The sequence below is a fragment of the Prenolepis imparis genome, unplaced genomic scaffold, assembly GCF_030444845.1.
Source record: "Prenolepis imparis isolate NDT839.2.m4 unplaced genomic scaffold, iyPreImpa1.0 SCAF_3, whole genome shotgun sequence".
Classification (NCBI taxonomy): domain Eukaryota; kingdom Metazoa; phylum Arthropoda; class Insecta; order Hymenoptera; family Formicidae; genus Prenolepis; species Prenolepis imparis.
The window spans coordinates 2,573,291-2,601,196 of record NW_028141161.1 but is presented as its reverse complement, the minus strand read 5'-3'; the positions used below and the strand labels follow the sequence as shown (position 1 = coordinate 2,601,196).

The 27,906-nt window shown below is 37.6% G+C and overlaps 1 protein-coding gene and 1 pseudogene across 1 annotated transcript; both read right to left on the bottom strand.

The window, feature by feature from the left end:
• LOC145934236 (uncharacterized) overlaps positions 1 to 27,450 on the bottom strand; it is a 58,392-nt pseudogene extending 30,942 nt beyond the window's left edge.
• LOC145933307 (uncharacterized) lies at positions 16,388 to 18,217 on the bottom strand. Its single transcript, XM_083032892.1, has 6 exons — positions 18,108 to 18,217; positions 17,855 to 18,024; positions 17,625 to 17,735; positions 17,447 to 17,536; positions 17,067 to 17,336; positions 16,388 to 16,437 (listed from the first exon to the last, which is right to left on the bottom strand). The coding sequence occupies exons 1-6, from the start codon at positions 18,215 to 18,217 to the stop codon at positions 16,388 to 16,390; spliced, it is 801 nt and encodes a 266-aa protein (XP_082889018.1).
• Positions 27,451 to 27,906: the final 456 nt, after the last annotated feature.

The window sequence follows — 27,906 nt, the reverse complement described above, 5'->3', positions numbered from 1 at the left end:
CACACCAAATTGGACAACCGAAGTGTTTAAAATTGTTAAAGTGCAGCGTACTAATCCCGTAACCTATCTACTCGAGGACTATCGCAAAACATCTGTCGCTGGAGCGTTTTACGAGCACGAGTTGCATAGCGCGAATTATCCAGACGTATATCTTGTGGAGAAAGTACTGCGCAGGAGTGACGAGATTTACGTAAAATGGCTGGGATTTGACAATTCGCATAACTCTTGGATACATAAGGACAATGTGATTTAATTCATACAAACTGTTTATTAATTACTAAAATGTGATTCTTAAAATCGGCCACAGAGCCAAGCCCGAAAATTAATTCTAATTTTTCGGCACGGTATCTCGAATTGAGATTACAACGTTCCATCAAATTAATAATCCTCGACTTATTACAACGGAAACATAGGCGAGAAAAATATTGTTTATTAATTACTCAAAAATTAAAAAATATACAATGTGTACAACATATAAAAAAAAACTTATGAAATATATGAAGTATTTGAAATATAAAAATATATATAAGATCTTTATTAATACATCCTTTCCGTTCCAATATATGAAATACATACACATATGTTACATAACATTATATCGCACATACATTATATTACATTATATTTTATAAGGGTATCTGGTAATGTCCCCATGGTAATGTGTCGGTCGAATCAGGTATGATATACCGCTTATCGTCGTACGGACTTAGAGCAATTTTTGTCTCGCGGATGATATACACTTCATGCAATTTCGATCTAATACATGACTGCTGACGTGTCATTTCAATCTCGTCATTCAGGCACCGCGTATAATCGTCGAATGTTATACTACGCGCTACGACGTTACTTTTGACACCTTTTGCTTTTTTAATGTCCTTTTTGCCGTCCACCCTCACCGCGTACATTTTTGCTCTAAGCCCGACGAATTCGGTCATTATCGCGCCATTATTTTCATCCTTCATTAGACCCGGTACTTTTTTATTCACAAGCGGTATACCGTACGCATTGTCCGCAGTGTAATCGCTCGTATCGAATCTAGCGATATCGCGTTTCATATTTTCATACACGTCTTCGCATTTAATATGGTATATTAAACAATCTGTGTCGGTGTACATTACCCGGCATCTGTCACGATAGAGCGGTGACATGTACTCATGATGAAATTCATACAAACACGTTTTAGAGATGTCGAGTATGCACATGCCGACATAGATTGGTTTATAAAATTTTACCTCGAGTTTGCGTAATTCTACAGCAATTAAATTTTCCGAAAAGACGCTTCTACTATGAAAATTTGGTTTCGCTATCATTGCCTCTGCTCCGTATCGTCCATCCCAATGTGTGATGAGTTTTACATCGACACGATTACGCACATTTTCCATCGTTTTGCCAAATACTGCATTATTCATCAATTTATATAAATTTTTTTCAAAATTATTTTTTGCTTGAGTTCTAAATTGCGTATTAAGTTCAATGTAACCGCGAAGCCATGTGGATTGAGTGAATTGTAATACGCGATGTATTTTTGTAACTTGAAGGCCGTGATGCGTACATTGCTGCAGGTTGCGGTAGTGTATCACGTAACGATTTTTATCGTATAATGTCGCGAGTAACTTATCTTCCCGCTTACCGGGTGGTTTATTGCGTGTTGGGCAAAACGGTAGGTCAGTGTGCATGTCGTGAAGATGTTGTGGATATTCTAAATCTACTTCGAGGATATAGCCTATAGGCGAATCGAGCGTGATAGATGATATGTCAAAATTAGATATGTCATTGACCCATTGAAAATCAGCGTAAGGCAACGGTTGACACATTGCCCATCCATACAAATTATTTACATCTAAATACATTAAATATGATGATGGTTTCGACGGATCATACGATTGCATGTACTTGTTATTAGCATGGGCATATCTATTGGAACATTGACTTAAACCACCGCGTATACCCCGTTCGATAAACATAACCATCGGTCGATATCGGTAAGCAATTCGAATGTTATATTTGTGTGTTTTAACATGGCATCCCATGTATACCCGGGAAGAGTATAATAATACGCAGGGTCGAGTCCATAACTCGCGATGCAAGTGTCGCGAAAGTTTTCAAAAATATCTGCTAATAACATGACATCAATTTTTAAATATAGATCACTATATTCGCCTAGCGTTCGAAGGGAGAATCGGTTCCAGACGTTCTCGGCGTGCGCGTAATCGCTCTCGGATATTGTGCCACCGGTTAAAGAACTGTAAAATGATTCGCGCGGCGGTAAACATGTATCTTGTAACTTGTCAACACAGTCTATATATTCGTATGGAAAGACACCCTTTCGTGTTAATAGATTAAAATTTTCTGTCAGTAAATTTTTAAATTCAGAATGTAAAATTTTGAGTTTTTCTTTATTCAAAAAAGATGCTAATTTATCAAGACTTGTTGCCAGAAATTTATATGAATCGATAAAACGTAATTTTATACAAGCTTTCCAATCTTTGTCATCGTTGGTACTATTGACCGCTTTTGTAAATGAAATATATTTTTCTTTCGTTATCGGAAGTAATTCAATGCTCCCTTCGAACGCTGTAGCTATATCCTCGATAATGAAATGTGCGTCATAACCAGATAAATTGTGAAAAACTATTGGAATACAAAAAGATTCTTTATAATTTAGATTGCAATTTGAGTGCGCGGGACCTCTGTATCGTCCAGTCAGATGGCAATGATCGCGTACGCGTGTATCGTCTTGTACAAATGGTTTTTCACATATATGACAATGCGTTGCGCTGTGAAATTTTTTCCACTCGTCCGATGTTAAATTTACCATGGGAATATTTGTTGTTAAAATAGTCTTTATACGTAACGCTAAATTTTTAAGTTCTTCGGCGAACCATGAAACGCAATCGACGCTACGGCGAGAATTATACGCGGATAACGAGTTGTCGTACGAACAATGTATATAATAAGCGATGCTGAATACCTTGTGATGTTGATAATTTGTCGCTTCTTCAGTCTTTGCCAAAACACATTCCAAGTCGGCGTACACTACAAACGGAAGCCGCTCCTTTCTGTTGTAGTTATTGAAGCTGAGCCACTTATCCTTATCGCTTGGTAATCTGATGGCGCAGTCGTTCATCTCTCCGCAGTCTACCATGTGTGATTGCAACTTGTCCTTCGATCCGAAATAGTGTAAGCATCTATGAAAGAAAAAATTAAAATTTTATTTATGATTATTTTAATATATAATTTTATTGTAATAAATATACGCACCGATCGCAGATATATTTTTGACCATTGTGTTTGCTCAGTTGCGTGCTGACAAGCCGGGATAGATTCTTGATCCACGCGAAATGTCCAACGCTGTTACTGTCTTGCACATACAGCAAGTTGACATGCTTGTCTTTCTTTTGCTCCGAAAGACGTATCGGGACGATGTCATTCTCAATACTATATACATTGATGGAGATATTATTTGCTAGTTCAAACTTTTTAATTTGATTTATGGTCACTGGAAACTCAATGTCTTGGAGATTGAGCACTGTCGTGTAATGAGGATATGACGATGTTCTCTCACTATATTTTGCAACTGGATGCAGAGCGGCCACCACTGACCACGCGAAACATGCATTGTCCGTTGATCGCATGTTCACCACCGCTCTCTTTGTCACAATTTCTCGCGGCAAGTTTAGATAACACCCTGCGCGCATTGAATTATACTTGTTTATATTTATAGTCAAGTTAATTATTTGTAAAACAAGGTTAAGATTTCATTGACCAACACTGACTAAGACTAATTCTTATATTATAAGACTTTTTATTTGGGAATAATCTCAATTCGAGATTTATTTCCCGAATCCCCTCTAACCCCCCTATAGAATTATAGGCGAGAAAAATATAGATCCGAAAGTCACTGAATCGGGAATCGAATCCGAGACCTTTCGCTTGCCGGGCGACTGCTCTCACCAACTGAGCTATTCAGACCCTTCGATTCTATACTTTTCTCTGCCTTGATAAACAATTCCAATCAACACCATTATTAGGTCCAGGTGTGTAAATAACAATATGTAAGATGTGATTTGCCAGTCGAATTTTTAAAACAAGGTTAAGATTTTATTGACCAACACTGACTAAGACTAATTCTTATATTATAAGACATTTATTTGGGAATAATCTCAATTCGAGATTTATTTCCCGAATCCCCTCTAACCCCCCTATAAAATTATAGGCGAGAAAAATATAGATCCGAAAGTCGCTGAATCGGGAATCGAACCCGAGACCTTTCGCTTGCCGGGCGACTGCTCTCACCAACTGAGCTATTCAGACCCTTCGATTCTATACTTTTCTCTGCCTTGATAAACAATTCCAATCAACACCATTATTAGGTCCAGGTGTGTAAATAACAATATGTAAGATGTGATTTGCTAGTCGAATTTTTAAAACAAGGTTAAGATTTTATTGACCAACACTGACTAAGACTAATTCTTATATTATAAGACTTTTTATTTGGGAATAATCTCAATTCGAGATTTATTTCCCGAATCCCCTCTAACCCCCCTATAGAATTATAGGCGATATAGAATTATAGTCTTATAATATAAGAATTAGTCTTAGTCAGTGTTGGTCAATAAAATCTTAACCTTGTTTTAAAAATTCGACTGGCAAATTACATCTTACATATTGTTATTTACACACCTGGACCTAATAATGGTGTTGATTGGAATTGTTTATCAAGGCAGAGAAAAGTATAGAATCGAAGGGCCTGAATAGCTCAGTTGGTGAGAGCAGTCGCCCGGCAAGCGAAAGGTCTCGGGTTCGATTCCCGATTCAGCGACTTTCGGATGTATATTTTTCTCGCCTATAATTCTATAGGGGGGTTAGAGGGGATTCGGGAAATAAATCTCGAATTGAGATTATTCTCAAATAAAAAGTCTTATAATATAAGAATTAGTCTTAGTCAGTGTTGGTCAATAAAATCTTAACCTTGTTTTAAAAATTCGACTGGCAAATCACATCTTACATATTGTTATTTACACACCTGGACCTAATAATGGTGTTGATTGGAATTGTTTATCAAGGCAGAGAAAAGTATAGAATCGAAGGGTCTGAATAGCTCAGTTGGTGAGAGCAGTCGCCCGGCAAGGGAAAGGTTTCGGGTTCGATTCCCGATTCAGCGACTTTCGGATCTATATTTTTCTCGCCTATAATTCTATAGGGGGGTTAGAGGGGATTCGGGAAATAAATCTCGAATTGAGATTATTCTCAAATAAAAAGTCTTAGAATATAAGAATTAGTCTTAGTCAGTGTTGGTCAATAAAATCTTAACCTTGTTTTAAAAATTCGACTGGCAAATCATATCTTACATATTGTTAATTATTTGTAACAACGCCCAACCACTATCGCGTTCTTGAAACTCTTCTAGCGATGCTAGCGTGGGCTCGATAACGCGGCGCTCGTACCACTCGTGTAAATCGGACGTGCGAAAGAGTTCATAGTTTTTTGTATTGATACTTTTGTTGGCGCGTTTATCACCGGACACAAACTCGCCATTAAACACGGTATTCACTTTTACATTAATGTGTTTTTGCATCACTTTCTGCACGTGTTCGATCACAATGTCTTTGGCATCTTCGAGAAATTGACGAGGTTCGATGTAATTATTGTTTATTACCGCACCGGTTAAGATGCGGTTCTCGAACGCCGTATCAATCTCTCGCCAAACGAGTCTTTCCGCGTTATTGTCGCCACTGTATTCACTACCATTGGATACAAACTGTTTCTGCAATCGAATTTTTGCACCCTCGAGTCGCGCGATTCTAGCCACCAAAGATTGTCTATTTTCAATCGAAAGTCGCGGACGCTTGTTACGGCTGTTTTCTTCGAGCAATTTGATAAATTCCTCGCAGCGCAGCGCCCATGCAAAATATTCGCCCAAGGTGGTGACTTGGCGGGACCGCTCCAACAGGTCGTGTTCGTTCTGCTCGATGTTTTCCATTATTTCTTTTATTCACTATTATGCCACTGACACTTCTGACACAAGAAAGTAACCACTAAACTTTTTTCACTGCTGCATCTATACGCTTTCAAATCGTACTATGGTTTGACGCGCTCTCATCCTCCTTATATATTTCACCTAATTCTGTCTCCTTTTCTAACATTTGGCGTATCTCAAAAGATAGTTTCCCGAGATATCGGTTTTATGGATAGAGGAGTAAGGACACAAGCTGCCGAACGTTGGCGCCGATAAGTTGCATTCTTCCTTAAAAAATATTAAGAAAAAATGTTTCGCTCTCGTTTTTATGGGAGATTTTCCGCGAGGGTACAAAGCTGCCGAACGTCAACGCTTTTGCACCTAATCACGTTTCAACATGTTCGTCGCAGCGTTGGCCCTAAAATCTTCATTTCTTTCCTAATGATAAAATGTCCATAAAATGAAGAACATAGTTTTATGGATTCTAGAACGCTCCGTTGACAAGTTCGAGCAGCCGGACATCGGCGCTTCCGTAATAAAATTATACTAATGAGGGTACAAAATTGTCGATCATCGGCGCTTGTTCTATACCTTTTTGGGAAAATGTCTAGGATCCCTCATAAAAAAAAAAGTCGTAAAGATATCCATCTACAAATATTGCACTCAGAAAACTCCCCCTCCTTTGTCGAAACATCCCCTCCACCCGCGTGACGTCAGCCCCCGCACAATCGAGATACCCCCACCCCGCGTGACGTCATACCCCTCGCCACGGAGAACCCCCCCCCCCGCATGACGTCAGCCCCCGCGCCAAGAGATACCCCCGCGCCCCGCACCCCCCTCGGAGCCCCGTGGGTTAGAACTCTCCTAGTATATCTACTCCTCTTCAATATTTTAAAAATATATGCGACACGCGCGTACGTTTTTAACACGCACGCACACACACACACACATACACACACACACACACACACACACACACACACACGCACGCACGCACACACACAATAGTTACTAAATCGCATGCGTTAACTTTTTCATTTATGAACTCGTGAATAGAACCTAAATTAATCATTTCGCGAAATGGACGTACGATGGAAACATCCGTGGACGTCGATCGTCTGCGGACCTACGGAATGCGGAAAAACAATTTTCGTGAAAACTTTTCTTCGTCATTTATCCGGCATGTCCGATGTTCGATTCGAGAGAATTTTATTTTATTACGCCGCATGGCAAGATGCGTATCAGCGCCTGCAATGCGACACGAGTAAAAATAATGAAGAAGAAACAAACGATGTACATACGAACGGATACGGTGATACTTTGCTAAAAATGAAGAAAAATATAATCGAATTTCGCGAGGGGTTACCGTGCCCGGAAGATTATTCAAACGATCCACTATCTCCAAAATTAGTGATAATTCACGATCTTATGAGGGAATCGTCATCGTGCGACGCTATCGTAGATCTATTTACCAAAGGAAGCCATTATAAGAATCTTAGCGTTATACTCATCTCGCAAAATCTCTTCCACCAAGGTCGCGGACAACGCGATATATCTCTCAACGCTAATTATATAGTAGTTTTCAAAAATCCGCGCGATTGTGCTCAAATTCGTCATCTCGCGCGTCAAGTATATCCCGACGATCCGAAATTTCTGGAAGAAGCATACTACGACGCTACCTCGCGACCTCACGGGTATTTATTGCTCGATCTGAAACAATCGACTCCAGACGAATATCGATTTCGCACGTGCATTTTTCCCAGCGATACGTTGCATTACGTCTACATTCCTCGTAGATCGATTAGTCGAGCAGTAACGGAGGACGTATAAAAGGTCAGCATTTACATGTGAGACTTGTCAGTTGCGCAACTTTAGCGTAATGGTAACACGCGGAAAAAGACAGTAAAAAGAGACGTCGACGACGCGATAAAAATTGCCAAACGGTGAGAGAAATGGCTGCCTTTTGAAAACTCTATGTTATCTGAAGAAAAATCAAAGAGCGTCGTTCTTACGTACCGCCGACAATAATCTCATAAAGTGTATTCAAGAGTGTATTTATAATACTCTTAAAAGTAACGTGCCGCTCAATAGTCACAAAAAAACACGTTTAGTCAAGCATAAATCTATCCTTCGACGCGTCGCTGCAAAACGCGGCAATTGGAAAACCAAAAGAAATCTGTTGGTTCAGCGCGGAGGTTTTTTGCCCTACTTTATTGCTCCTTTGCTCAGCGTTGTATTATCCCGGATTATCGGTGAGTAAAAAAAAAAATACAACTTTGCAAATATTTGGTTTTTCCGTGACTAGAAAAGAAGTAATAAAAATATTTGAAGCGTTCTCGTTCGCCATATGGAATAATGGACAGAGCAAAAAAATGGTACTGATTTCTATGAAAAATCTTGAAAGAATGCGACAAACGCAACATTATCAATAACAACCGGAAATAGCGAAGACTACAACAATGCTGGATAACTCGCCGAAGAAAGAAAATACAATGATATCGAATGAGGAGAATGCTAATAATAATAACACCGTACGAACTCCTGGAACCCCCTTATCGCGACTCGACGCGGAAATGTGGCGTATTCTCAACCTCGCGACTCCCCTCGATGAAGGCGAAAGATGGAAATTGTATAAAGAAGTACTTCAGCGTTATCTTCACTTTGTTCGAGAAACGAAAAGACACTTACGCAATGATTCACGCAACGATACGCGCAATAATGCCGACGACGCTAGTAATGTTGACAATGACGGGGGCGAAGACGATCAGGATAAAGATACCGAGATGTTTGGATGACGAACTTATGGAAATACAAACTTATGGAAATACTTCAATCAGCAGAATAATACGGTTAGCGAAAGTAGTTTCGGGAAGAAACGTGCATAATCAGCGGAAAAAATCAAAGAAATACTCAACAGCGTGCCGCAAACTTATCGTTCCAAAGCAAACGCCTTATTGAAATATTTGTTAGATATCCCGTCATCGAAAATTAGTTGGGATAAACGCGGACTCGTAACTATAGACGGCGTCGTTGTAGCGGGATCGAATATTAGCGATCTTATAAATGACGCGATATGCGAGAGAAAAACGATAAAAGCAATCGGGAGATTTCAATTTGCGCAATTACTGCGCGACATAGGTACACCCACCAATCTTATAAGGAATCGCGATTTATTGACTACGTCCGCACGTAGATCTCTGCTATTGAGAAAACGTCACCACGTGGAAGCTCCACTCCGAAAACTTTACTGTCGCGTTCAAAGTCATACGGTCGGGAGTTAAACGAGACCGAAGGAGACACGGTGTTTTAATCCGCCACTGACGACAGCGACGATAATAAAACATTAGTGCCGAATTCTTCGCCTAAGAAAAAGAAGGGTTTATTTCATTGGAATAAACTCGAATAATGGAACTCGAAAAATTGTATTACGTTCCTTCGCATTACGCAGGCTATTCCGCGACGGAGAATTTATCTCGAGCTGCTAAACCAAATTTTACGCGCAACGATGTCGTCGTATGGCTTAAATCGCAATATGCGTATACGCTACATCGACCAGTACGACAAAATTTCCTCGTTTACATTACAACGTGACAAATATCGACGATTTATGGGAAGCAGATTTGATCGATCTTCGTAATCTTAAGAGCTATAATGACGGATATTCTTATTTGTTGATAATTATAGATGTCCTTAGTAAATTCGTTTGGGTAGAACTTTACGCGACAAAACAACTACCTGCGTGACAAAAGCCTTTCAGCGTGTACTTTTGAAAAACAGAGATCGCCAACTTGTTTATCTGCAGACGGATAAAGGTAAATAATTTATAGCGCAGCCTGTACAGAAATTCTTAAAAGAAAAAGACATTTGTTTTCGCGTAACCCGTAATCCCGATGTTAAAGCAGCTGTAGTGGAGCGATTTAATAGAACGCTCAAGGAACGGATGTGGCGTTATTTTACACATAAAAATACGCGACGCTACATCGATGTTTTACAGGATATCGTTTGCGCTTACAACCATACTCGTCATACCTCTATTAAAATGCAGCCCGCAGCCGTTACGCGGAAAAATGCACGCATCGCGCGTGAAAATATGAATCGCCGATGGAAGGACGACAACGAGAAGAAAAAGAATCATGGCGATAAACAAAAGGCTAAATATAACGAGGGCGATCACGTGCGTGTCAGTAAGGCAAAAGTAGTCTTTGAGAAAGGATACGAGGCAAAGTGGAGCGAAGAAATATTTCGAATTCGCCGCGTTCTCGAATGGAAAAAACCACGCGTATATGAATTAAGCGATTTAACGGGTGAGGATATAGACGGAATTTTTTACGAACAAGAATTAACTCCGGTCAATAAAGATTTGCAAGGGGAAGAATTTATCGTCGAGCGGGTAATAAAAAGCAGGGGACGTGGCAACAATAAACAATTACTAGTTAGTTGGCAAGGATATCCCTCCAAATTCGACTCTTGGATACCCGCTTCGAGTTTAAGATCTTTGAGTTAAAATGAGGGAAGAAGAATTTTACATGATTCTCCCGAGCAACAGTAGCATGCGTTACTTTCCGGAAAATACAACCACATGTTTCACCACTGAATTACCCCAGCGTATAGAATTACACGGACGTTGGGAAGTAACGCTCACGGAGATTCAGTTTCCGTGTAGTTTTTTACATATACGAAATAATGAAGGTTTAATCAGATTCATCGATATTAACGAGCGCGATAAGACAGTTAAGGCTATGATATCTCAAGTACCCGCGGGTATTTACTTATGTATGCGCGATATTATCGAGAGTGTGAATTACGCCGCTAAATCTGTCGATTCGCATATCGTTTGGCATTTCAACGTCTTCATGGGTGGTAAAGTTTTCATGAAATGTGCCTGCGAAGAAAATAAATGTAGTATGACGCATTATGTAAATTTTTCCGACAAACTTCGCCGCATACTCGGCTTTGATATACACATCAAGCGCAGAGATCTTGTTCAATTCGATAGCGAACCCACTGTACCATCTCCGTTACCCGCGTGGTTTTATAATGAAATCGGTATCGAAATGTACAATAACAACGAAAAGCTAGTTAAAATCGAAAGTAGTTCCGTTATACCCGACGTTTTACCTTCGTGGGTCTGTGACGTCCTGGTGGGAGATTTTTGACGCGTTCTTGCGTTACTCTACAAAGGTACGCGATAACAAGCCTGGCTCACGTGTCAGGATGACATAATTATTATTAATGTGAATTAATACGCACGCTTCAGTCTAGGTGCGGGTATTATACTACTTGAAGGAAATGTGAGTAATGAATTCTATTTTTTATTTACTATGTTACTGCCAGTGATAAGAAAATAATGCTAAAGTTTCAAATTATATAAATATGTTTATTCTTTTTAGTCTAGGGTGATGACTTCCGGTTCCCTGGGAAGCTTAATTATAATGCGGAATGTCCGCGGTAATATGACACTTTTGACCTTGGGTCGTTTCCGTGCCAGCGATTCAAAAACTACTTCCGGTTCCGAATCGTCGGCTTCACTCTTCCGAGAGGCGAGGTAGTCTATCAAAATCTGCACTTGCTCCGATAGTGGGCGAGTTTGACAGGTCCGAGAAAAGTCTCCGGTATATAACGCTCGGCTCAAGCGTTTTACTAGATGAGCTTTGCCGGCTCTTCTTCCGGGTCCCATTTTGCTACTAAATAATTAACAAGCGCGTAAATATTAACGATTTCCATATTGTTATATTTCACCAGTTAATGTCCTGTTATCAATCAGTTAACTCGTCGGTTAGATTGTTAAAATATATATATATTTTCACCTATGGATTACATTTACTAATGTTTAATTAATTCTTAAATAGCGTTAATTGATTCTGTCTTTCATTAATTACAGGTTGAGATGGATGTGTGTATCGCCCTGAGAGAGGCGTGACCTTGTGGATAGATAGAAGTTCACCCTTAAAGAGGCGCTCTCCGAGAGATGGGTACAGAAACGGAGCTAATGTCAAGGATTGCTCGCCCTTTCGGAGGCGCTCAGAAGGATAGGAGCTGTACGACGTTCTGTGAAAGGCGCGCGGTAGATGGAATAAAAATATTAATGGAAGATCGAATTATTATCAGATAAGTGTAAAATCTTCTTAAATAATAATTGAGATATATATATATATGTATGTATCAGTCTGAGTTTGTGGTTATTTTCTAGGTTGAAGATATCATGCAATAAGGAGAGAGTTCGACGAGTGGAGCGACAGTAGAAAGATGCGAGTATCGACCGACGCCGAAGAGATTCGAGTGTCGCGGAGTCGCATCGAGTGTTAGCGTACCGTATTAATAATTAATTTATTATTCGAACGTTTTTGTTAGAGTTAAGTCACTTCACTTGTTAGTATAAGATTAAATTTCGTTTGAAAGGTTAATTAAAATGTGATCGTGAAAAGTTAAAATGTTCACTGTGAGAGAGAGAGAATGAATTAGATATGCTGTAAATACTTACGATGATAGTTTGTGGACACTGGATAATCGCAGATATGTGAATAAATGAGTTATAAATATTACTATTAATTTTATTATAACACGTATATATATTTTATAAGTATCACTATGAGTATAAGTATAACTGTTTAACAATCTTAAATAATGCGAATCGTATCTAGAAATCGATATAACTATTATGATATTTATTGAGACTGTTCGGTATATCTCTGATAATATTTTCAGTAATGATCTGTTCTGCTCTATCTGTATCTTAATGAATGTGCGAGCGGTTATATACATATTTTTGGGCTACCCCCAGTTTTTCGGTAGTCATACGTGGACCAGTGTCGATGAGACACGTGTCGCGAAAATATAAACATTCTCGGTATATTTGCTGACTTCTTAGAATATTTGCGCAGTACATTTGTATTTCTAAAAATGTTTTGATTCTTAAGTTATTAATATCGTGTCCTTAAGAGCATTAAGACTGTGTAATTAAGTATGTTTATCGTCGTTTGAAATAAACCGTTAAATCGTACGACATTGGCTACAAATGTTATTGTGTTATTACCCTTGTTAAAGTATCAATATCGTTGGTCGCTAATTAATGTAAATGTGAATACATGTATGTGTGAATTCTCATTTGTTGTTATAACCATTTTAATATTAGCAAATATATATATATATTGAAGTGAACTTGATAGCATTAATAATTTAAGTCTAGTTATATATATGAGTGCATGTACAGTATTTTAAGTTTATAATTCCTGATATAAGGCATTGTTGACATATATATATATATTTGTAAAATTCAATAATATGTCTAAATAAAGATGTTAAAATGTATATATCCGTCTGGTTTATTTAAATTTAGAATCTCACACATTTATGTTCATGATTTTATCGATAAAGAGTTATACCGTAGATGCATATGTATATGTTATACGCGTATGTCTACGTTAGTTTCATATATGCACTTGTATGTGTGTAATCTTGAATTGATTGTGTGCGTTAAAAGTTTTATATATATATGTATATATATATATATATATATATATATATATATGAATGTAAGCGTCTTACATATACTATCTTATTTGCAATACTTCACTGAATGATACGTACGTAATTCTTAATATATAATAATTATTAATATATCTAAAATAATATCTTTATAAATATGTTTATATATCGTAGTTTGACTGCTAGACATGAATGGTCTAGTGATAATAATATTAAATTAACGTTTAAATATTGAAAAAGGGAAAAGAGCATAAATCGTTTTATTAGGCTATTTGAATTTTCCCGCTTTAATCGAAGAGAGCTTTCTCACCAAACTCTCTCTCGTTCTATTATGGCCGCCTTGTCGTCTGCTAGTTTTGACAGGCGCGATGTTGTGTATTCCTTCGATTGTTGTCGGCAGTATTTAGATGCGATTTATTCGTATTACCGCGTTGAGATTAAATGTGATTATAGTGGAATCTCGTGTAAAATATAATTTAAAGATCGGTGGCAAGGAAGAAGATAAATAATAAAATAAAATAATGATTAAGGAAAAAAGAAAATCGTGACTGACGGCGACTAAGACGAGACGCTGGCCGTTACAGGTCTATGATGAAGAGATGCATTCTCTGCTATTTTACGAACTCACGCACTTTCGTATGATAATAGCCAACGAGCCGGGTAGTTTGTTGGGAGGTATTCCCGACAAATTCTTTGTCTATTGCGACATTTGCGAACCTTACATTACCGGCGATGTACAATCTCCCCTTCTTCGAATAGTCGCGCTTGACTCGCGAAATGAATACGCGTTTGCGTCAACTCAGATAAGACATTTCTCGCCCGCTCAATACATCACGCGGCGTCAAACGCATAGACGTAAGAATACCTAGACGGAACGCAATACTGCGGGGGTGAAGCACAAAGGGTGAGAGGAATGAAATGTCTATTGACACGGATGAGGCATTTAAAATGGCGGCGGCGGATAATTTCACGGAGTGTGATCTATTTAAACTTAAAACGAAAAAGCTTTATTTCTCACGCGAAAAAAACGAATAAAAGAAATTTATATATTTATATGTTGTTGTATTTATATATTTGAATATATTATAATAATTATATAACTATATTTGTACTTAACATTTGAGTTATATTATATTTGTTATACATATATAAAATATATAAAAATATGAATAATTTTTATTTTATTGGATATTATATATATATGTATATAATATCCAATAAAATTGTAAATTGTAAAACAATATGAATAATTTTATTTTATTATATATATATATATGTATATATATATATAATAAAATAAAATTATTCATATTGTTTTACAATTTACATATATATATTTGTTATATTTATATATATATTATTAAACGTAACATTATAAACTTAATAAACTTTGCAAAAATGTTTTAATGTCCTTTTGAATGAATTTTTTAATTGTCTAATCAATCACATATTATGCAAAATGCAGCTTGGCTTCGTAAAGACTGCATTTGCGCACATAATATGTAATTGATTAAATATTATATTAAAAAATTAATCCTTTATATAATAAATATTATTGTCCTTTAAACAAAACTATTTTGTTAAATTGTTGTCTTATACTTATATTGTTTTCGTTATCCGTTATACTATAAAGTATAGTCTAATATGAATGTATTTAGAAGCAACTGCTCTTATGAGATGAACCACATGATTTTGTAATGGAGTTTGATCGCAGGAATGCTGTTCCAAACTATGAAATATATTGTTATTTCCAATAAAACGATGCATCACTTAATGTAAAAGAAAAGCTTCAGTCATTTTTTTAAATAAACGCTTACCGCCACTTTCACGTAAAGCAAAACGAATAACAGTTTCTGCTATTTTACATATAACAATTACATCATGCGAAGGGAGTGTCAATCCTCCGCGATTCTTAATATTAATAAAAGAGCATTCCTCATGTGTTTCATTCCCACAGAGAGCATCGACACAAGTATCACAATGTATTACTTTTTTCAAATAGCGAACAACAAAACCAGCAATATAAGCAATTATTCGAGTAGAACATTGAGAAAGATAAACTGTGCCTGGCAAAAATGGTAAATCTAAATTATTATTATTATCATCTTCACAATTGCTATTTTCGAATAAACGTGATGTTGGAGTCGACTGATTAATAATATTTTCAGGATTTGAAGAGACATGTAAAATTGCAATAGCATCCAAAGGGATGCAATTACCGGTTTTTATATCTGCAATCTCTGTGTGAATAAGAAGTTTTTTGTAAGCGGCTTTAAATTGCCGAACTGTTGGATTGTTGTTGCAACCTCCCTGAGCCCTTATACAACCGAAAAACAATTCAATGTGATCTTGGCTAAATTTATAACACGGTATATATTTTAAAATATCTTGACTAACAACTAAATTATTGTAAATTTCTAATAAACTTTTAATACACATCATAAAACCGATCATTCCACATTTATTTTTAATTCAATTAACAATATACCATTTTTTGTTGTTCGCAATTGTAAAAGATAATTATAACCTTCATTTAATTTGTTAATAATAATAGAGCTATTATTTTCATGTAATGGTTGTTTAAATCCTCTTTGTTTCATATTCATCGAATTAAATATATCAAAAAGATTATTTATTAATCGTATAAATCGTGTTGTTGGTGTCGAATCTGCAAATTCGGGATATTGTAAATCATTTCTACAAAAATCTATTGCATCAGCTACAGAGGCACTAAAGATTTGCGCCGCAAGTTTCACTTTCATTTTTTGTTTTTGGTAATGTACATGTTGTATTCTTAACTTATTAGCTAAATGTAACCCTTCGTTTGTTTGAATTTCATGAAGCTTCATGAAATATTCCCAACGGATCATATTACCTTGGTCATCAATTATTGATTTATGATTTCCAAGACAATTGCGTAATAATTTAAGAGAATGACATGGATCAAGAAATACTGCTACTTTCTCTTGTGTCATTGGATGAGAAAAATAAGTCTGAAAAGACACAGTAGGTATTAAATTGCATCCTAAAATATTGCACATTGCTAAATTAACAGGAGCTCCATCAAAAGTCACTGCTATTATAGTTATATTATGCTCGTGTAAAGCTGTTAATGCTTAAGTAACTAAATTGGATTTCTGTTCGGCATTTAATCCATTTATCAAAAAATATCCTATGGGAATTTTGAAAGACTGATTTATTACATTTACTAAAAACACTAATGCTTCTTTAGCTATAGTATCTCCGCAATCAATATCAGGACCTAAATCGACGTACCCCATAAATTTTTTACCGTCATATTCGACATGTCGTCTTATGGCCATTTCGTCGAATATAAGAACGCCGAAAAGAGGATAATTTACTAGTTCGGCGCGTTGTTTGAGCGATTTTAATGCTTCTTTATTAAAACCCGGCTCACCGTTGACCGATTTATACCACTTACAAATTGTCTTAGGATGTGGCAAACATGTATTAAATTTCTTTCTAACAAATGCGTACGCTCGTGGTAAGTAAAAATGTAATGTTAAAGCGAACGATCTTAACTCGGGTTCGTATTGTTTACGCGTTAGAGTTTTATGTATTTTACTATTTTGACGGAATAATAATTGTTTATTAAATGTACCTATGCCGTTTAAAGTGTCCAACTGTTGCGAATCAAGATGTTTCTTCTTTAAAGATGCCAATACATTTTTCAAATTTGCAGTGCATTTCATTGATCTTCGGTGTTTTTGTCGCAGAGATTTTATTTTATTGTTAAAATCTTTTCTTGTATTGACCAATGCAGTTCTCAATATTTGTTTCCTTGGCGTATTTTCTGATAAATGTGGTGAAACTGCCGTTCCCTGATGTTTAACTTTACATGGTGTACTTGGTTGGGAAACTGTATCAATCGCTATATATATAAAAATATATAATAATTTAATGGAACTAAATATCTGTAATTATTTATTTCAAGAAAATTATTATCTTTAACTAATTATCTTAACAAAAAAGAATAATTACCTTCAGAAGTGCTAGAAATACTAATAATAGTACTATCTATCGTCGACTCAAGATTGTTAGAATGGCAATCAGAATAATCTTTTACAGTTTCTGTAAAGAATCATTATTCAGATTATTCTCTGTTCTTGTGCTATCAATTTTATAAAAATTTATTTTCATTATTGATATATAGACATACCTTCTACGTCAAATACTTTGGGATCAATATCAATATTTTCTTGATTTCTTGTGTTCAGTACTTTTTGTTTCTTCTTTGGAGCTTCTGTGTCACTCACACTTGTGTTTCCCTGTAAAAATATAAACTTTCTTAAATATTACATATTTAGAGGCCTATTCTGTAACCTTGAATGTTACAGAATAGGCCCCTTAACCTTATATATTTATAATTTAGATAATTCTTTGAAATTTTATATACAGATGGGATGACACCAGATCGGATTCTAATATAGTAATCATCTCTTCTGTCAAAAGCGCTTTCTTCAAAATGTAGCGAGCACAATTTTGCATTTTTTAGTACTTTATCGTCCAGATCCATCTTGTTGAGCCATTTTTGGCGTTCTTTGGGATTCTTAGGTATTCTATAATTATACAATTAGTATTAAAAGTTAACAATAAAACAGTTAATATATGACATATATAATTTGTACTTAAATACACTTACCTGTGAAATGTAATTTTTTTATTATGAGAATGTTCCCATTGCACTTGTATTCTATTCTTCCGGCTATTGTTATTTCGGCTTTTACAGCCTTTAGCCCAACAATCCGGCATGTTATATAATTTACTCACTACATTAATAATCACTATATTAATATGAATTATTAATTAATAAATTATTATTTGCGTAATAAAATGTTGATAGCGGATAATGACAGCGGATAATTTCACGGAATGTGATCGTTGTAATGTCTCGATTAACGTCGTGCGACGTGAAAATAGACGCTAAATCTGAGGCATCTGAAATGGACGCAACCGTAGACCCCTCACCCCTCAGGAACTACACCCCGCGTCTAAAAGGGTACTTTACGTTCCGTCCAGGTATTCTTACGTCCATGGTCAAACGTGTTTCCGTACGATCGAAATAGATATAAGAGATCAGCTGGGCCAAAGTATACCATTCGAATTCGGGACGCTGACGGTGACATTGCACTTTAGACGTATCGAATAGATATCGTAAGAATACTCGGTGTCTATGACAGAGAAAACGAGAAAGAGAAAAGAAAAAAAAATTCGTTCGTTCGTTCTCTGTTGATGGATTATTACTCGACGTATTACGACGATTTACAGAATGGAGGAGCTCGCGGTGGTGGAATTCCACGAGTTTTCGTCGGATCGCCCTATCAACGAGGGCACGGTACCGGGAGTTTTCTCGGAGGATTATTCAGGCGCGTGCTGCCTTTTTTAGGTACTGCTGCGCGGGCTGTGGGTAAAGAAGCTTTACGCGCGGGCGTTAATATAATCGATGATGTAGAAAACAATGCTCCGTTTAAGGTAGCGGCCAAACATCGCTTTAAAGAATCGCGTAACAATCTTAAAAGACAAGCTAAAGAAAAAATAACTAGCCTCATGAAAGGTTCGGGATATAAATCGGATGCGAAAATGCACGTAGCTCATTTTCCCTTTGTTGGGCTCGACACGCGCATCGTTAAACGCCGTCGCTCGAGTAAGAAAAGTTTATTGAAAAGCAAGACGAAAAAGAAGACGAAAACAAAATCATCGAAGAATAAGAGGAAGAAAGCCCGTACGACGGTAAAAAGATTTAAGACGTCCACGAAACGACGTAAAATCGGCAAGAAACGTACCGTATCCGATATATTTTCTTAATCTATTTTAATTTACACGCATTTAACCGCGACGAGGACAGCGACGACGAAACAATTGTCGGAGAATAAGTATGTCTTTTCTTCACATACATTCGAGCGAGTGTTTAAAGACTGAACTCGATCTCTTTTCCCTACCGCCCACACAAACTAGTATCGAGAGTTCACAATGGATTCATTACAAGCCCGTGACCTCTCTCTCGGACGATTCACCGATAGAATTCGTCGTCCCCGGTCACGGAAAAGAATATCTAGATCTCACGCATACTCTGCCGAGTCTTCGCGTACGTGTGAAATCGGGCGACGAATCAGCGACTCGAGCTCCAGGAACAAGCGGCACAACAGCAGATACCGCCGTAGGTTCCGTAAATCATTTTTTTCATTCCATCTTCAATCAGGTCGACGTGTATTTCAATCAAAAGCTCGTGTCGCCTCCAAACAACGCTTACGCGTACCGCGCGTACATCGAGGCATTGTTAAATTATTCTTCACTCGCAAAAACTTCCCATCTAACGTTATGTCTATGGGACGCGGATACACCGGGTCGCATGGACGAATCGCTGGAATCGAAAGGCAATACCGCTCTCGCGAGACGCGCCCATTACATTCGCGACGGGCGAGCGATAGATCTTATAGGACATCTCCATTGCGAAGTTTTCAATCAAGACAAATTCTTAATTAACGGAGTGGAAGTAGGACTGAGACTCGTCCGCTCGAAAGATTCATTTTGCCTCATCGAAAGCAACAGCGCGTCAAAAATACATATTCTCGATGCCAGCTTGCTAGTGAGAAGGGCGAAAATAAGTGCCGGAGTGTTACTCGCGCATGCTAGAATGCTGAGTAAAGTTACAGTTAAATATCCGCTTACGAGAGTCGAGGTTAAAACATTCACGATTCACAGCGGTGTTGTGGGCGAATCATTAGATAACGTAATACTCGGACAACTACCGAAACGAATAATAGTCGGATTTGTTAATAATAAAGCATTTAACGGAGATAGAAAATTAAATCCGTTTAATTTTAAAAATTACGGCATAAATTTCTTCTCTCTGTACGTCGACGGCACGCAAATTCTTAGTAGGCCGTTACAACCGGTTTTCTCGCCGGAAAAACCGTTTTACGTCGATGCTTATCAAACGCTCTTCTCGGGAACGGGCATCCATTTCTTAAACGAGGGAAATTCCATAAGTAGAGACGATTATTCCAAGGGATACACGCTTTTCGCTTTTGATCTCACACCCGATTTGTCCGCTAATTGCGCCGGGCATTGGAATCTTGTAAGACACGGCAGTTTACGATTAGAGGTACGATTCAAAAAAGCGCTCACCGAGACAATTAACTATATTGTTTACGGCATATTTGATAATGTAATAGAAATAGACTCGTCTCGTCAAGTCATCGTCGATTTTTCCGGTTAAATTTTTTATCGCAGCATTTACATGTCTCTCGTCGCAACGTACGATTAAAAATTTTTTGTATTTTTCTTATCCTCGCTCTCTTCCACTTCCACTCGCCGACGCGTTTTACGAGAAGAAAAACTTATAATGTAACAAAAAGGAATATCAGTTTCCTTCGAGACGCGTTCGTCGACGGTTCGTGAAAAACTTAAACCTCGCCAACGAAAGCGTATAAGTTTTTCTTCGCAGTATGGGTATAGTCATTGACATTCAAGGCTTCCGCGATACGAGCGAGAAGTTTCTTCCTAAGGAAGTCGCGGTTGTCGCGATTGACGCACCGATCGTCGACCATTGGATTATGATACCGCCCTATCCGTTCGCTGAATTACCCGAAAAAGTAAGACGACAAAACTGCTGGCTCGCACGAAATTATCATGGGATCGAATGGTTCGATGGCGAGGCTAATCCAAAATATTTTACGCGGCATTTACGTGAAATTATAAGCCACACGCGTCACATTTACGTTAGAGGCAGTGAAAAAGCACATTACTTGCGAAATCTACTTTCCAGAGAGATATATAATTTGGAAGGTATCTCTCCAGCATTCAAAAATCTATTGTTGGAGGAAGAATGTGGACAATATTGCACTCATCACGGATTTCGACAGATATTTCATTGCGCCTTACATAACGCTTACAAATTTAAACGCTGGTTACTTGATCAAAATAATACCGGCAGCAGCGATACTCTCAGCGTTAGTCAGCCCACTACTTGTAGTTCTCCCGAAAATTATCAATTGAGTGACGACGACGACGACGACGATGATAATGGTTACGAAAGCGTGAAAACTGACTGCGACAAGGGTTACGCTGCTAGCAACATAAATGTCAATCCCGTTCTAATTCATAATATTCAAACTCAAACGGATAATATAATAGACAAAAAATTTGTCAAGCGTCGAGCAGACAATTAAAAAAGAAGAAGAAAAAGAAGAAAGATTTGCGGGAGAAATAAAAACCGAAGTTATTCAAATAATACCAGGATCGACGCGTTCGTCTTTGTGTCGAAAAAATGAACTCTTGCGAAATTATACGAGCATTGCGCCATATCGATGCCCAGCATGTGGGTGTCTATCCCGCCGACAGAGTTCCGAGGGTGTGGACGAGCCTATCGTCGCTAATACAGACGATCATAAACGACCTGGAGAACATTGGGTCGCCTTTTTCCTCGATGAACACGGAACAGGCACCTACTTCGACAGCTACGGAATACCGCCTCTGGAGCCCGGATTTCTCCTTCGTCTACGACGAAACTCCATCATCCATCGATGGAATACCCGACAACTACAAGGATTTTTCTTACAAACTTGCGGACAATATAGCTTGTGACGTGAGCGCCGTCACAATGGCCACCGCCCTCCCGGGGGGATGGGGGGGTTTAAAGATTCTGGGGTTGCCCCTCGTACTTTGCGTACCTGAGAGGAGGCGACCTTGCATTTTATAATTTTATTTCGCGATACCGTGCCGCGCGGTCAGGGCGACCCTTGGGGGATCGCAAGACGACTGCCTGAGCGGAGGGCAACCTCGAAAATGTGCAGCAAGACTCCGGAAACCCCGGAGGCGACCTGGTACCGAAGAACACCGAGGAAGTTATAGAAGAACGAACATCAAACCCTCCAGGTCAAGTATCGAGTTCCCGTCGCTCCCGCCCTCCTAACAGTCGCCTGAGATACCGCCTGTTTCAGAGATATAACGAACAGCAAAAAGGATACCCTCATGCTGCAGAATGGGTGGAGGACCCCGGATCGACCGCAGGAGCAATCAGGGGAGGACTGGAATACGGCCCGGCCAGCCTGCCACGTCCGCCCCTGACGCCCGTATATAGACCGACACAGATATGCGGCAGGATGACGACATCGATCATCATCGAAATAAATTCCCGAGATCCACGGCTACCCTACTGGGAGAGCCGGAGGGATCGATGGGCGTATCAGCACTACCCCCACAGAGACCAATATCGACAGGATGCGCGGGAAATTGGCGCGGGACTCGAAGGACCGGGAGGCTCTCTCGGAGAGAAGCACTGTCTGGTGATCCGTGCTATCGAGCGGGCGAACCAGAAGAGGATCCAACAGCTACCGAAAAATTCATTGTAAGCCGCCACTCAGGTAGTCCGTTATAATTGTAATACTTCTCGGTCAAGCTGGTGTCGTATCGTGCCGTGTCGTGTAGTGGTTACGTGCCACGGCGTAAAACCCGCGAGCCGACGTTATAGTTACCGATTCCGGGAGGGAGCCTCATCGCTCTGTAATTAACGCGAGACCAGCTACACCGAGGAGCGCGAATGATTTCCCTCTCAGAGAGGTAGTCACCGACAGTCGTAGAATTAATTTATGTACCGTTTCGTCCCGTATAATACCGTATCGTGCCGCTTCCGGAAAAGCACTCGTATCGAGAAGCGACCTATCGATTCATTTTAGATTACCGGGAGTAACGGAATTTGTGCGAGAGTGCGCTCTGCGAGTTATTGATTACCGTACCGTTAAATAAAACTCGGCGAGAGTCGCATAAATGTTCGCGAAATTACCGTATACTGTTCCGATATCACTTCCGTAACGATTCAGATTATATGATGTTTGTTTGACCTTCGGGTCGGAAAGTGTTGTCGAATTCCGGTCCTACGCGCGTTATCCGAGTCCCGCTAAGGAATGTGCTAGTTTTTGTACCGCGTGTATGTCGACTACCTGGTGTCGTTTTCCACAGTAATTTGTTCGTGTATCAGAATCCCGAAGTTTCGTTAATGCTTGTATCGCGCTATAGCGAGTAGCGATTATTGTTTCCGACTCCAGTACCGTCACTTATATTTCTACTGAAACATTGTCAAGGGTATCGTAAACCCCACCGAACCATCTATATGTATAATTATAATGTGTTTGTCTTAAAATATATGTTATAATAAATAAATAAATCTGATGTTTTAGAAGTCGGCCAATAGAGCCAAGCGCGAAAATTAATTTTTAATTTTTCGGAACAGTATCTCTTGGTTTGAGATCACTGAGTTCCATTTGATTAATTATCAATTAACCTCGTACTTACAATGGAAAAATAGGTGAGAAAAATATATTGAGAGGTGTTTCTTAAATTAAAATATGTCTGTTAAATCACTAATGGTGTGTGTCGATCTTTATATCTCCTCCTCTCCAGAATCTACCCATAGATTAATTTAGGAACCGCGCCCCTCTACCTCACACTGAGCTGGGCGAAAGCCGGACTCCCGTGGATTTCCGTCGTACCGATATCGATACCGGGGCGCGAGAAATCGCGCCTGGCGCCCAATTACTTGTATCGATCCTACTTTCACGGATTATCGATTGACTGTTTGTTTCGCGAACATACCGGGTTACCTAATAACCGTCTGTTACCGAACACCCCTGTTATCGAAGGCTCGTCGATTTAACGAACCCTCCTGATACCGAAATTCATGCCGTTAACGAGGGGCTGAGAATTAACTTTGAATTGAGAGATTGCCCGACCCCCCTCCCTCGGGATCGGCGTTCCCGAGGCTGATAAAGTCGTCGCAAGCTGTGTATTTCTATATTACATGTCTGTCGGTTACGATCTTAATCAATTTCTTACTCTATTTACCGAAAATTGTGAACACAACGACCGATTAATCGTACATTTATTTCGCAAAATCTTTCTTCGCTGAAAAGAAACGTGTTAACGTAGTTGCTAACCGATATCATATTTAATTCAGTAATTTTAATAACATACTTTATGTATCGCTTTTAACTTTATGTATTTGTAATATCAATATATATGAAAAATTAATAATAAATGTGTGTGAAACTTTTTTACTTGAATTCTTTTATATTTTTCCCATATCTTCTACCCTTTACTTCATAGCGAAATAGAAACTCGATCTTTTTAAAAACTTTAGCGTAATTTACGGTCTCGGCAACGACATTTGTCTAAATATTGCGTCTCAGTCTCTGATACCCGAACATATTTTGTTTTATTACCCGCCCATTGTCAGCGAATGTTACCCTTCCTATTTGTTCCTACGTATCGTTTACTAGAATGCGAACTCGAATGCGCGTGTTTTCTATTAGGCCTCCTTTTATTATCCGAGGTGTCGATAATATCCGACAACGCGACGCTGAAGCGATTAGCCGAAATTATTAAAAAAGTACAAGCGGGCACTAGCCGCTTGTACTTTTTTATTTTTTTCAGCAATAAAACCTTTACGTAGCGTCACTAGAATGCGAACTCGAATGCACGTGTTTTCTATTAGGCCTCTTTTTGTTACCCGAGGTGACGATAATTAGCCTAAATTGAAAGCGGAGGCTAGCCGCATGTACTTTTTGTATATCTTTTTGTTTTCTTTATTAGCGACGATGCCGACGTTACCCGTCAATGCGACGCCGAGTAACGACGGTCAGCCGAAATTAGTGCGTTTTTTATTTATCTTTTTTCAGCGCTATACACGATCACCGGGGTCCACCGCTCTATGACGGCTTCGCTATACTGCGTTTTTTTATCGACATTTTTTCGGCTTTTTTCAGAAATGCTCTCTGCTCACCCTCTACCCTTCCAAAAAAAAATCAACCAATCAGAGTGCTGGGCCACTATAGTTAAAGCCTATCATAGACGGGGTGGGGTGCCATAATCCCCAGGCCTGCTACGCTATTCCACGATATTTTATCGCCATTTTGTCGGCTTTTTTAAAAAACCCTGCCTACTCTCACACTCTCTTCCCAAAAATAAAACCAACCAATCAGAGTGCTGGGCCACTATAGTTAGGCCTATCAGAGCCCTGGGCCTAATGACCCCTATTAGCGGATCGACCAATCACGGATCGAAAAGCTCTGTCTAGCCACGCCCCTCTGGCGCCAGTGGCCGAGTGGTGGGGGTTTGTTTTGACTCACTATAGTGGCCCACATACTACTGATGAATAGTTTCGCCGCAATTAATTATTGTAATCAGTCAATCAGCGCGGAGCTACAAAAGAAATTTTAGATTTCCATTCTCTATCGAATGGCGCTGAGCGACACTTTTAACACCCTGTATAATGAAAATTATTTTTAAAATTAAAAATGTAGTGACATGGTTTTTGAGTTAAAAATTACCTCTTTAGTAATTTCGTCATCATTTTCTAGAATGAGTTCCACTGTCTGAAGATCTTCTTCGGTTTTAAGCGGAAAATTTATAACTCTATTACTGAATACTGAAATTTGTTCTTTTTCTTTGGTATTTATTTCTTGAGAATTATTCTTTAGTTGCAACTTAATATCTTTGACTTCGGATAATATATCCAGAACCACACTTCGTATTAAATAATTCTGAGCCACTAAGTTCTTAACAGTCTTCTCTAAAAGTTATTTTAATTTATATTTAAATGTACTAGTCATTACACGCACACGCACGCACACACGTATATGTATGTATGTATGTGTATGTATGCATATATGTATATGTACTAGTATGTATGCATGTGTGTGCGTACATGCGTGTGTGTATATAATGTTTATATAATATTACCATCAAATTTTTCTCTCTTACTGGAGTAACTGCAGGGTGAATTGCGTGGCGTACCTACAAAAAATTACATATGTATATATATATATATATATATATATATATATATGTATATTAACCAATTTTTGTAAAATAAAAATTAAATTTTTAAATAAAAATATTTAATTTTCTATTGTTTCTTAAATTGCACTGTCTCTCGAAATTATTTCTATTCTAAATATATGTATAAAACTATAAAATGAATAGAAGACTATGAAATTATATATAAAATACACTTACTAATTAATTCTCTTTCATAATTTTGGGAATCTACATTTTCATCAAGAATTGAATTATCTGTAAAAAGTATTTAAAAAATATAAGATACATATATAGAAAGAAAAACAAGAGAAAAAATGTTAAAATTTTATATGCTTATTATAAATATTATTATAAATCTATAAAAACTTACCATTTTCTGTATTGGATAATTCGTATGCAGACTGATTAACATCAATTGATTTAGAACTTTCTTTTCTTAAAGAACTAAATTTTTTCTGTTCTATTTTAGTTTTTGTTTTTAATTTTGGTGATTGTGGTAATAAGTTCTCTTCTGATGAAGAAGAACTTAAAACTTTCTGAAATACTTTTCTTTTAGTATTAGTTTCTACTTCAGAATTTAAGTCGCTCGTAAATTCAGCGGTATGTTCTTTTGAGCGTTCTTTGGAATAGTCATCTAAAAAGTTAAATATAATTGTTTTATTTTACATTTGTTTCACATGTAATCAAAATTAGTAAATATATTTATTTTAGATGTAATAAAGCGGGCTACATGAGTCTGGTGTGTTAAATAATGCGTGTAGAGTTTGATTATTTAATTGTTCATTGATGAAGGATCGAACAAGAATCGAAATGTACAAATAATAAAGTAAATATCTATTATAAACACTTTACGCATTATTTATACCGCGCCAGGCTCTCATATAGCTCGCTTTACTACATCAATGATATTTTATCTTAGTCTTTCCTTTTAATCTAACATTTATTTTAAATATATTATAAAAACTCACCAAAAGTAGAATTTCTAAAACTTCTTATTTTATAGCTAAGCCAGCATGTATTTAACGATTCATGCTTTCTTATTGCACTCATTAATTTGTCTTTTGAATATATAGGCCAATGGCAAAACTGCCCTTGAATCCATGTTGAGGTATTGCTTCCACAGAACAATCTTCTTCAAATTGTATTACAATCCATGTTTGTTCGCACATTTTCCTTCTACATAAACAACTAAAAATAACCAAAACATACAACTCGTAATCAAGAGTGTAACTTTCAATAATTTTAATAGCAAAGAAAAAGAGCAAAAAAAAAGAATAACCATCCACTGATTTTTTTCTTAATCAACTGTAGGCAATGCAACATTTAATTTCAATTTTAAAAAAACAAAACAATTTGTTAATGGAAAGTTATAAAATAAAATCTTTAATCTTTAAAATTAATTAAATTTAAAAATCAGTTTATAGGAAAAGAACAAATTTATTAAAACAAAACTATTTTCCATAAATTTGAGAAATTTTCTGCTATAAAAAATAGTAGCAATTGTTGATGATAACATTAATAATTAATGTTTGAATGTATTAATGGAAATACTACATGTTTTTCCTCCCAATTTAATACTACACATTTAAATGAAATATCTGCTACATTAAATATTTCAACAGCAC

Excerpts from the sequence above, each read along its gene's own strand:
- LOC145933307 (XM_083032892.1), bottom strand. The coding sequence starts at position 18,217 with ATGCCGGATTGTTGGGCTAAAGGCTGTAAAAGCCGAAATAACAATAGC. Across the intron at positions 18,025-18,107 it reads AAAAAAATTACATTTCACAG|AATACCTAAGAATCCCAAAG; the intron begins GTAAGTGTATTT and ends GTATAATTATAG. Across the intron at positions 17,537-17,624 it reads CAAAGTATTTGACGTAGAAG|AAACTGTAAAAGATTATTCT; the intron begins GTATGTCTATAT and ends GATTCTTTACAG.